The sequence below is a fragment of the Polypterus senegalus genome, chromosome 5, assembly GCF_016835505.1.
Source record: "Polypterus senegalus isolate Bchr_013 chromosome 5, ASM1683550v1, whole genome shotgun sequence".
Lineage (NCBI taxonomy): Eukaryota > Metazoa > Chordata > Cladistia > Polypteriformes > Polypteridae > Polypterus > Polypterus senegalus.
This window is the reverse complement of record NC_053158.1, coordinates 76,564,240-76,576,950: the sequence shown is the minus strand read 5'-3', so window position 1 is coordinate 76,576,950 and position 12,711 is coordinate 76,564,240. Positions and strand designations below refer to the sequence as shown.

At 36.5% G+C, this 12,711-nt stretch overlaps 1 protein-coding gene across 1 annotated transcript in view; it reads left to right on the top strand.

The window, feature by feature from the left end:
- Positions 1-12,711, top strand: part of smchd1 (structural maintenance of chromosomes flexible hinge domain containing 1) — a 459,542-nt gene that overhangs the window by 364,199 nt on the left and 82,632 nt on the right. The window contains exons 34-36 of the mRNA XM_039754843.1: positions 2,088-2,149; positions 6,563-6,650; positions 7,039-7,170. Coding sequence (XP_039610777.1) covers positions 2,088-2,149; positions 6,563-6,650; positions 7,039-7,170 — 282 coding nt within the window. The remainder of the gene's footprint in view (positions 1-2,087; positions 2,150-6,562; positions 6,651-7,038; positions 7,171-12,711) is intronic.

Genomic DNA, 12,711 nt, shown 5'->3' with positions numbered 1-12,711 from the left:
AACACTAGAATTACCAGAGCCTACGAAAAACTCATAAATCTGGCCCACCTTAAATCCCTTTGCATCTCTCTGTCAGCGTGTTTTGTCTTGTAAATGTGTCGATAAGCCCAAACAGCCTGCTATACCATCGTCCCCCGCCCCCCCTCACCCCACCATTGCCGCAGAAAAGGCAAGAAGTTCTCCCAGTTCCTGCCTTGATTATCTGGGATTGAGCTACCTAAGAGTTGTATAGAGTAAAGAATTTAATGTGTATTCTGTGTCTACAACAATCTATATAAACACATCATTAAAACAGAAAAGTTTTTTAATGTTTTAGTAATAAATTACATAATGTAGACATAAACTGTATAATGTGTGAACACTTTCACAAAAGGTTCAAGTACAATATAACAGCTTCCGTGGTGTAGCAGTAAGAGCTGCTGACTTAAAAACCAGCTCTCCCACAAATTTACCGTTTTGAGTAGTGAGCTGCTCTTATTGTTAATATTATATAATAAAAACATACACTTGATTTGTGTCTGTAACAGCCGCTGTAAATGTATAGTACTTGTAAAAGTTACCTTTTTTTTCTTTTACTTTTATTCTCTCAGTCACAATCACAATACAACATCTACCCCCCTCCCCAGATCTGACACGGTTACTTTTTATCTGAAAATGGGAATAACATTCATATGTGTATGGTTCACAAAATGCTTACAAAATAAAATTGTTCTGTGGTTTATAAAGGTAATTGATTTAATTTTGTTTTCAGTTGTAGCGGTAGCAAACTGTTTAGCTTCACACTGTCCTAAAATGGTGATATGTTTAGTTTATTTTGGGGATGCCAGGAACACACCCATCATTGATCCGGCTTGTACACTCGCACAAATGAATCGATCATAAAGAGTATGTTATATATCAAAGTATGTTTAAAAAAAAAAACTGCACACACAAATCCAACCCAATTTCCTTGTTAACAATTTTTAACACAAAAGAAAAAGGAAGACGACAAAGCACAAAATGATAAACACTCAAAGTAAGCCTCCAAACATGGTCCAGTTCAACAGATGCAGATGATGATGGTGAGTGGAATGAAAAACCCCTGTGAACAGTACTCTAAATGAATTGTAAAGTTTTGTCCTACCACGTTCCATTTATTATGTGAAGATTTGAAGTGATTGGGAGTGCTCCTCAGATAAAAACATATCCAACCCAGATGACATTACACAAACGGGCAGATGCACAGGACAAAACATCTGTAATCAGAGGTGTTAGTTGTAATCTGATTAATGGTGACATGTTGAAATAAATGAACATAGACAATCACAATTCCCTTTTAGTGTCCTACAGATGCTTTTTAAAAGTAGTGCCTCATTACAGTAATCCCATCCAGCAGACTCTGCAGATCCCAACACTGCCTGATAGTGCAAAGCTTCTTGGTTTGCTGGGTTTTGAACACCATGCAAACTAATGCTGTTACACAGTAAGGAAGTTTAAAATGTAATGGCAAAGGCATTCAATAACAGTTTTGAAATTAAAGATGCAAACAAATTTTCATCACTTTTTTTTTCTACACTTCATTAGTTTAAATAATCAATATTATGCATAACTGGCATGGTTTAAAAAAGATGAATTCTTTAAAACTCACTTTATAACTCCTCCACAGATTATATACTAACAAACTATAAATTTGGCATATCATTTAAGACATCTACTTTGTGCAGTGGAAAATTATTTTTTCCAGCAATGTTCACAGATTTAGTCAATAAAAAGTGAAGAAATACTCTTATCACAGTTCCAGTGGGCCACAAGTTTACATACGTTTTGTTAACTCTTCCTTTAAACAACTTGGAAAATTCCAGAAAATGATGTCAAGCCTTTAGGCAAATCTTTTTGATTTTTCAAGAGAAATCAAACGATTTACTATGTAAATAACACCAAAATGTAAGTGGAGCAATGTGGAATAAGTAATTTTTTTTTATGTTTTGGTTTGTTACTAAAGATGAATCATAAAGGCATGTCTTAATATTGGCAATCTTGTTTCACTAATTGTAGATGTATTTACTCGTTTTTTTGCACTGCTTCTGATTTATGTTTTGTCATTGTAGGCAACAGTGCTTAATTGCAGTAAGCCAAAGGAAAATGAGAAAGATGGCTATTTCTATTTCAGGTATGATTGTAATGTTTGAGTTGTTTTTGGAATTCCTATTTTTTTTAATGTTTTTTCTTGTTTTTGGTTTTTTTTTTTTTTCAAAAACGAATATAAAATAGAAATACTATCCTTCATGAATATTAGAGACAGACTTCATTTTTAGGTCAACCATCATTTTGAAAGACAAAATTAAATTTTTCCAAAAAATACTGGCTCTCCAGGTGTTTTAAGGAAATATAAATTAATTTATGCTGAAGAAAAATATTAATATATTTTAATGAAGGTTCTATATTTTACTCCTGGTAAGGAGTAATACTTATTTTTAGCTTTGCAGGAATAATCAACCCAAGAATATATATATTTTTTTTGCACTGTTACTTACCCTGTGGTGTTTGTAGTGATGGCTGAGAAAAAAACTGAATCTAATGTTGTCAAGGAGAATGGAGATTACAGAGTTTATGATGCAGCAGTTTTAACAGGGGAACAGTAATGGAAAACTGAAAACAATATTGAAGCACCCATGAAACACAATCTTCAAGTTATTTGTGTCGAATAATCCACATGTCAATTATCCAGTCATATGGAATCAACATTCAAAACACCTGCATTTCTCTCAAATGTATTATTAGATACTTTTAGAAAGTCCAAAACCTCCAAAGTTTAAACCACAACTTTTTATAAAGTTAAGTATGTAGTCCCCATTTAAAATGTGCCTCAAATGTCCCACGTAGCCTGTCATATTATGCTGAACTGCTTTGCAGTTTGGCAGTAGTTAGTCTGGGTAAGTTGATGAGAAAAGCTGTTGACTATCCCTCTTCTGTTTCTTTACAATACCGACACCCAAACTGCAGAGGTTGTAAAGTGTACTTTCTGAAATTGTAGATTTAATCAGTAGTGATGGGCAATACTGCTGATTTTCTTTTTGATACTGGGTGATTCTGAGGCCAGTATTGCCGATAATCAATATTGATGCAGCCAGAGCGTCATCTTGCAAGAATGGTTAATTTTCTGTAAAAACAGAGCATCTTCTGTAGACATCAAATTTTTTTGTATTAGTGTAGACTATTACATATAGTGCCAAAGATCAGACTTCTTTCCTTGGTTATTAGCAGAACTTATTAAACATGTTCAGTTCTTGCAAACAATATGTGGAACAACAGCAAATTAAATTACTTTTAATGTAGACAAGGGTAGAACTTGAGGTTGGTGCAGAGGGATGACTTGGTACAGATGCAGAGGCACTGCTTGGTCCTGCAGGAACAGAGTCTAAAGAGGACTGACCATATTCCTGCAATTCATCAAGGAAATGCTTTTTTGTGATTTCTACATTGTCTTTGTTATGTCCAGGAAGATACTGGCAGCAAGACTGTGAAAGATTTCATTGCCACAATCGCATTGCATTGTCAGTTCTGTATTGAGAGAGCTACTTCACTCAGTAGCAGAAATTGCTATGTGAAACAATGACACAAGTGTAATCTCTCTTGATGCTGTCACATGTTTTCATTTGACACTTCATGTTTGTCTCTTTAAAGGGTCTCAGAGTCTCACTTGTCAGGTGAATTACAGAATGTTCCTCTTCGCTTAAGCAGAGAGCATTCTTACCAAATAGACACAGGGCTGTAATGATTGCTTCTCTCTGCTCATGGTGTGTCTACAACATATAAAATCTGAATCCCACCTAGCTGTGTCCCACTGAATTAATTTATTATCTGTCAGCTTCAGCTGCATTTGAATTTTTAAGCTTTTCTGTGGCTTTTGTGCATTGATTGGAAAAAAGAAACAATGCTACTGCATTTGTCCACAAGCTGCACATCAGGAACAGCTTTAATGGTATCTATAACCACCAAGTTTAAGTTGTGAACAAAGCAAGGATAATGCTTCCACCCAGCCTTGTGCACTGTATATATCATATTTGCCCCATGGTCTGTGACAACACCTAAAATTTTCCGAGTTATGCATTATTGACTTGTATTTGTTTTAAGATCTTTGCTAATGTTATATTTGCTGTCCATGCAAACTACTGGTCTCTAAAACAAAATCTTTCATTTGGCTGTTGTCGATGAAATGACAGAAGACAGGCAAATATGCCTCTGTGGACCGAGATGTCTACATGTCTGTTGTAAGAACTACACTGTGTGCACTTTGCAAAGCTTTCTTTACTGTGTCCTGACATTCTTTATGCATGTCTGCAATTGAATGTGTCTAGAAGTGCTTGCGGCTCGGAATTTTGTAGCTTGGATCTAGGGTTTTGACAAAAGCTTTGAAACCTCTGTCTTCTGCATTGGAGACTCAATAATTTATATACTACAAGTTACGCTTATCTTTAAGAGTAATTTGTTAGGCTTTTTACCCTTTTTGTCTATCCTCTATTCTGGTCGCTTTCATTGTAACTCCTTGTGTTTGGCAACATGACTGACTTTCACATGTTTTACAAGGTTTGTGAAGTTGCCGCAGTAATGTACAGTCTTTTGACACATATCAAAATTTGCATCATTATTGTTCAGTGGGGCAAGTAATGCTTGACTTTCTTTCTGCCATTGCCTCACATATGCAGTCACACTGTTTTGGCTGATGGATGGCAGCACTGCCAGTGTGACTGCAGGATGATGAAAAGCAGCTCCCACTTTTGTCGAAATTCAGAGGTAGAGGACGGTAATGGCCTGTAAACTGCGACAAAACTCACCCTTGCGTTTATGTTTGACTCTCTTTGCTACAAGTAAAGTTTAGTAGCTTTGTTGATTTGACCTCGATTCCCTGCATGAGTAGCGAAGAGCAAAGATCCTCTAAAATGACATCGATATCTGGTGAGAGACTAAATACTCCATGGATATTTTACATATTATCACTGAATCAGACTGACTTCTTGTTGGACTTGGAATTTCAATCAATCAATCAACATTTATTTATATAGCACATTTTCATACAAAAAAATGTAGCTCAAAGTGCTTTACAAAATGAATAGAAAAATAGAAGACACAATAAAAAATAAACATAAGTCAACATTAATTAACATAGAATAAGTAAGGTCCGATGGCCAGGGTGGACAGAAAAAACAAAAAAAAACTCCAAAAGCTGGAGAAAAAAAATAAAATCTGTAAGGGTTCCAGACCACTAGACCACCCAGTCCCCTCTTGGCAATTTGATGCAAGTGATCAGAAGATGGACATCAAAAACAAAAGTGAAGCATCAGCTGATCAGTCCCCAGTTGATCGTGGTGTTGAACACGTCTGTGTAGCGGATACGCCTACAGCAGTGTTCACCTGGGAGGACCACCGCTTATGATGACAAGAGGTACAACCCATATTGTGTCACACTGTGACTGCCACTGCTGCCCAGCAGATGCACGAAGACAGCCAGGCAGCCGACCCACCGTGCATTCCTGCTGGCTATCGAGGTGCCCCTGCGCAGCCACTGCCACCAGAGTTGCCGAACATGCGCCAACAGCAGCCACAGCATGTAGCCACAGACGTGTTATGTTGAAACCATTGCTTTGTGTGCTTTTCAGAAAACTGAGTTTTTTGGGAAAAATATTCAGCCCTCAAAGAGTTAATTAAGTTCTCACCATTAAATGCTTTTTAAAAATAATTACTAATAAACTTGCAAGTTTTTGGAAATGTGCACTATCGATACTTTTAATGTATTGATGTTTATATTAAAAGTTCAGAATCAGAAGCATCGATAGTTCAGTATTGATCCACACATCCCAATTGACCAGATGCTTTCACCCCATTTTATAGATTTGTCCATTTTAACTGCCACCTTTTCCCCAATCTGAAGGTATAACTCCATTGGATGCACTGTCTGATGTCTAAGATAAAAGTCATCTAGAGATGAGTGCTTGAACCAGCAAAGCAGAAATTTAATTTGATTGGCATAGACCAGCTTAGTTAATATATTTAAATCTGTTTAAACTTTCAAAAAGCATTGTGTCGGAATATTAATTTTTGTCTTAAAATTAAGGGAAAAAATATTAATCTCCAGTTTTTGCATTGATTACTCTGCTCTTTCTGTAACTCCAAATACTTTATTTCTCATAGTATAACTTTTTGCTTGTGGGTATTTTGTGATTGTTTATAATATGTGTAACACATTAGTAAGTATATATTTTAAATAAAGGAGATTAATTGGTTTATCTTTCTCATGTAGCTTATAAGGCAATTAAAACACATTAGTTTAAGCAGTATATTGTGTGTTTTCTAGATTGTAAGAGTGTTTTTCTCCTTGGGTGTGGCATATTAATTTTGAGATATTTTCACACATTTACACACATTACTAAAATTAGGATGCAGTTTTTGGCGCTACTGAATTGTTATGACTTTGATTATAACTACAGCATATATTCCTATTACTGATTGCTGTCAAAAATTAAGTTTATGTAATTTTTTTGTATCTTATTCAGAAAATATTGTATTTGTTTTCTTATGTTATTAGAGACAAGATAATTCCAGATCAAGTCGGTGTGTATAGCATCCAGTTCATGTATATGCTTGATAAATCAAAAATGCTCTGCAGTGAACCGGTAGGTTAATTGAAAATTAGCTTTCTTTAATAAAAAAAAAAAAAAAGTTCTTTTTTTCAATTTAAATAATAAACTTGATCAGTTTGGTTAAGTAAGTAAATACCCTGATCTAATTTTCCTTATTTTACTTTAAGCAAGTTAATGCCCATCTCCAGTTTTCCTAATTTTCCTTGTTAGCCTTCAGATTATGCAACCTTTTAATTTCTGTTTATACACATTTAGTCTTACTGTTTAGACTATTTTATGGTGTAGAGTTTCTGTATAATTTGAGCCATTACATTGAGTAGTGTTCATTGTTATAATGCAAATTGCATTTTTTTAATCCTTTTCCTGTTATTCCTAATTTAAAAGTCGTCTTCTACTAATCACCTCCTCTGCTTTCTTTCAGATTTCAATAAATGTAATACCTAATGAGCCAGTGAAACTTATGCCAGTTGTTCAGCCTCCCACTCCAGTTGTTTCAAATATTTCTTCTGTTGCCAGTCGGACTCTGGTGAAACATCTTTCTCTAAAAATAATGGTAATGTTTTTTGTAATTTATTTTTGTTTGTTTTGATTTACTATTTACTTAAAAATTTGAAAATGTTCAGCCTAAGCAGTGCAAATTACCTACTTTTGTTCATTGCCCTTACTGTGGATTTTCCAAACAAACATAGACAATGGACTGTGTGTTTGTCAAGCCCCAGGGTTCTCAACCTGTCAATCAGACAGAACCCAAGACATTGATAGAGGTAATGAGGCCAATGTAACAGTAAGGGAGGTGAACACAGTGATGCAGTTTGAAAAAAAAAAGTTACAACTTATTGTGAAATAAATACTGAAGTAAATAGATAAAAACAGTTTAAATAGTACATGTTTTATTTTCTTTGTGGTTTTTGTTCTGTCTGTGTCTTTTGTTGTTTAAGGCACAGTGGTTAACCCTGCTACCTCACAGCACAGGACACATTTTTGGCCATAATAATCAATCCAGCATTGTTGGCAGTTGCTTCCCAGGACACTTAAAAGAACATTGCACCATTCAAAACAAGTTCAGCTCTTCCTTCCTCATTGATTTCAATGCTTTTTGCAGAGTTTGGTAAAGCTTACGAAAACGTTCAGCTTGGCGAAACTGTTTCGGATTTGTTTATCACTATTGAAAAACAAAACTTGTACACATCCATTAGCAACTATTTAAACTAGCACAGATTTTCTCAGCTTCACCTGACTGCCTACTGAATTCTTGCCTGGCTTTTATAAGCTTCTGCTGCTGTTAGCTGACAACTGACCTTGCCACCTATGTAATTGTCACTTGTTTAATCAAATAAGCTAACCTCATGTGCACTTGCTCATGTCTCCCATCCCATGCCTGCTGATGTGCCACTTTTTAATCCCCAGCCAGCATGGTTCAAAAAAACTTCTTGATCACACTTTTCAAAACTTTTCTGGTGTTTCCTTTCTGGATGCTTTTAAAACAAGCAAGCAACTCTGACTTCCATAGGTTCCTGTTGTGGAGAGACACCCACAATGCCATCCACCACCCTCTAAAAAAGTGCTTCATCACTCTGCTTTTGACATTATCCTACACCCCTTCATGTATACCTGATAGGATGCAGGTGTGCGCCATGGCTCCGATCTTTATTTCAAAGGCAAAGGACTAACAAGGCATAGTAAGTTATTTTCAGTAGGACACCAGAAAAGAAACCTTGACTGTTCAACAAAAAGCTGGCGTGTTCAGCTATAAAACTAAACTGCTGTGAAAGGAGTTGTATCCTCACAATGTTTCAGTTATTTTAACAGTGGATGGATGCAGTCAAATACTCGCCCAAACTGTAAGTGTGAATTATTCAACAAGCAGCAATTAAATACAGATTGCATCTCTGCTCAGGCTTTGTCAACAGCGTTCAGTGCTCTCTGCCCTTACAGTCTTTACCTGGGCGTAGGGCTGGTGATTCCCTCTCTGCTTAAAGATCTAGACCAAAAGACTTGCATGCACTGTTTTACATATGTAGGATTAAAATAGCAAATCTACAATAAATGGGAAATAGAGCATGCAAATGTATTTTTAATTTTAAATTTGGAAAAGACTTTCAAAACAGATGGATTACACCGGGTATATTATCTTCCATCTATAATTGTAAATGTCTTCATTGCTTGTGTAAATAGGTGTAACGTTAAATTATCTCTATACATCCTTTGTGAAGCAGTTTTTTAGTCTCTTCGCACCTTCCCCAAAATAGCTGTAAGCCACCCAATAATACATTTTAAATGACATGCAAAATGGATTTATGTAATCTATAATAAAAGGCAAGGCCCTCACTGACTGACTGACTGACTGTCTCATCACTAATTCTCCAACTTCCCATATTCACGATATTTGGTAGGCGGTTCCCTGCGCTAACCGAAACCAATGTACTTACTTATTTCGATGGTATGACGCCACTGTCAGCCGCCATATTGAACTTTCCAAACGTCACTAATTCTCCAACTTCCCGTGTAGGTAGAAGGCTGAAATTTGGCGGGCCCATTCCTTACAGCTTACTTACAAAAGTTAAGCAGGTTTCATTTTGAAATTCTACGCGTAACGGTCATAACGATCAACAACGTCCGCCATATTGAACTTTCTTATTCATGGCCCCGTCTTCACGAAATTTGGTAGGCGGCTTCCCTGCGTTAACTGAAACCAATGTACATACTTATTTCGGTGGTATGACGCCACTGTCAGCCGGCATATTGAACTTTTAACAGAAACCAATGTCCGTACTTATTTCATTGGTATGACACCACTGTCGGCCGCCATATTGAACTTTCCAACGTCACTAATTCTCCAACTTCCGTGTAGGTAGAAGGCTGAAATTTGGCAGGCCATTCCTTACAGCTTACTTCAATTGGTATGACATAACGGTCAACACATGTTGAACTTTCTTATTTCGGCCCCATCTTCACGCCATATTGAACTTGCCACTGTCAGCCGCCATATTGAATTTTCCAACATCACTAATTCTCCAACTTCCCGTGTAGGTAGAAGGCTGAAATTTGGCAGGCTCATTCCTTACAGCTTACTTACAAAAGTTAAGCAGGTTTCATTTGAAATTCTACGCGTAATGGTCATAACGGTCAACAACGTCCGACATGTTGAACTTTCTTATTTATGGCCCCATCTTCTCGAAATTTGGTAGGCGGCTTCCCTGCACTAACCAAAACCAATGTACGTACTAATTTTGGTGGTATGATGCCACTGTCGGCCGCCATATTGAACTTTTCAACAGTATTTGTTACTTATGGGCCCATCTTCAAGAAATTTGGTACACGGGTGTCCAACACTAACTAAATACTACTTACGTACATATATACGTCCATAGCCTGCAGCTCGGTCACCGTGTGAGACGGCGTTGGGTCCCCCATCCCAATGCCTCCCACGTTGTTGGCTGCCTGCCTATATAAGGCTGTCCGTCACTCCAGTCTCTACATTCCCTTCCTTGCTTCGCCACGGGATTCACGTCTCCCTACTGATAACTACAGCCTTTTTGTTTAATCCACGGCTTCTCCGCTGTTTTATTGTTTGTTTATTACAATTATAGTTATTGTATAGGTATTTTACACTTACTTTACATTGCTCAGGTACCCATTTCCTTTATCATTCCAACCCCCATTACCATGACTATCGATCAAAGAACTATCACTTACCGAGTGGTTTCCATGCCCGGAGATGCCACCTACCTTTTCCATTCTCTTTGTTAAATATTGCACGGCCATATCAGGCTCACTCTTGATATCCGGAGGAACATTGTGTCTTATGTATTGAATGACTGGGACAGGTTCAAGGTGTGGACTGATGACGGTACAGGAGATAATTATACTACACAGGAGCACTATAAGAGTGAAATGCTTAAGCCCTTCACCTGTGGTTCTGTATGTGAGTTGATGGCTGCCGCTGAATTGTTCGGTTGTCGCTTTCAAGTGTACCGAAATGGCCAAATATTTTACACCTTTCGACAACCGCCAATGCCTCTTAAACATCTTAGATTCACAGGTGACGATTTCAGTAGTGGTCACTTTGATGTTTATTTATGTTTAAACTCTCAAAAGCTGGATGTGATTTTATCGCTGAAACCGGTTGTGTGCTTACAACGCTTGACAGATGCCGAATGTCACTTCAATACAACAAATCCTGCAAATACTGTCATAATTGAAACAAACCATGAAACTCAAACTGATTATGACAGCAGCAATCCAAGCTGTGAGATTTGAGACAAGATTACTGTTCACATGACCAACTGTAAGTTGCATGCTCAAGAGTAAGCTCAGCGCACAGCTTGGTCATATTACAACCGGAGGGCCGAACTGACAACATGGTATACAAAGAGATCTTTAACAAATAGTTATTGGCATATTTTCTCTCAGTTTAAAAAGGTTACATTTTCTTCTTAATTAAAATTTTAATGCAGTACTTCGCTGCTGCGAAGCGCGGGTATTTTCCTAGTTAATTCATATAATATTAAGTTAAATCTCTTACATCATATAAACATCTAAATATAGAATTAGCTGAAAAAGTCATTTCATAATCCTAGTCGGTCCGTCCTCTAAATAGCTATTTCAGTATGTTTTTGTTAATTTGCTTTACATAATTTCTCTATACAACATACTTCTTTTTTCTTGTGATGGAAGTGTGCATTATTAGTTTGTGGGTTTCTTGGCTTTTCTAATAGGATGAGAAAGAAAATGCCTTCTTACAAAATACAGAAACTGTTAATGTTGCCTCTTAATATAGCATTAGCCAGATCTGAAGTTTGAGGATGAAATGAAAAAACTGTAGCTATAAATAGTACTCTATTTATAGTTTATGCATAACCCCTGATTAATTCCTGTATAGTTAGCTGCCTTAGACTTTAGACATTTTAGGTAATTGCATCTTAATATGAATGAAGATGAATTGATTACTTGATAGTAATTTTTAACTGGTAATTGTTTTATTTACGTCATTGCTAATAATGTATTTGGTAAGGCTCCCAATAGTTTTCCTGACAAATCGGCTGATATCAAGATAAATGAAGCGCACTCATTTAAAAAATAGTATAATGCAATTTATTAATTAACATAATGATTATAGAAACATATGTGCCTTCACAGAGTTGCACAAATGTTGGCACACATGAGAGAGAAATATGACACTGTGAAGAAGTTGTTCTTAGCTTGTTTTCTAGAATTTCTTAATTTTACAAATATTTTGTTTAGTGATAGTTTTGGAATTTTTATGGGATGTCATAGGCAGCTTACCCTTTTTCTAATTCACAGCTATATCTGAGAGAGAAGCTGGTATTCCCTCTGGGCTTTTTGTCACCAGACTAGTTAAAGTTACATGAGCTTGTTACACCAAAATAATTAAATATTACAAAGCAGTGGTTTGTTCCAGAAAGAGAGATTTGGATATTCCTGGATCTCAAAATGCATGCCAGTTCGCTTTACGGCAGTTTCACAACAGTGGATTAGCTGGTGCCAGAACAACAAATTTCAATCTGTTCACGCAGGAACACATCACTTAACAGGCTCTAAGAAATATAAACATCTCATCCAAATACTTGCATCCCTCCAATGGCTTCCAATACAGTTTAGGATACATTTTAAGGTTCTCATCTTAACTTTCAAAATGTTAAAAGAATTGGATCCCACCTACCATAACAACTTGATTATTCCCTTCACCCCGGCAAGGTTGCTCAGATCTGCTGATTTGTTTCTGTTGACTGCTGGAAAAGCTAGGCTGGAACAGAGAGGAGACTGGGCTTTCTCTGTCCTGGCTCCAAAACTGTGGAATGGTTTACCCCTGAATGTTATGATGGCCCCTCACTGTCTGTTTTTTAATTGTATTTTAAAACTTAGTTTTATACTCTGGCTTTTAACACAGTTTGAAAGTTGTTTCTTCACACTTTGTCCTGGTTTTAAATGTGTCTGTCATTTATTTATTGTTGTTTAAATTCTTACTTTTTGTTACCTGGTATATGGTGTTGTACAGCAGTTTGGTTTCAACTCCTGTTGTTTTAAAGTGCTTTATAAATAAACATGAAATGAAAGTAAACCATTTTCCATA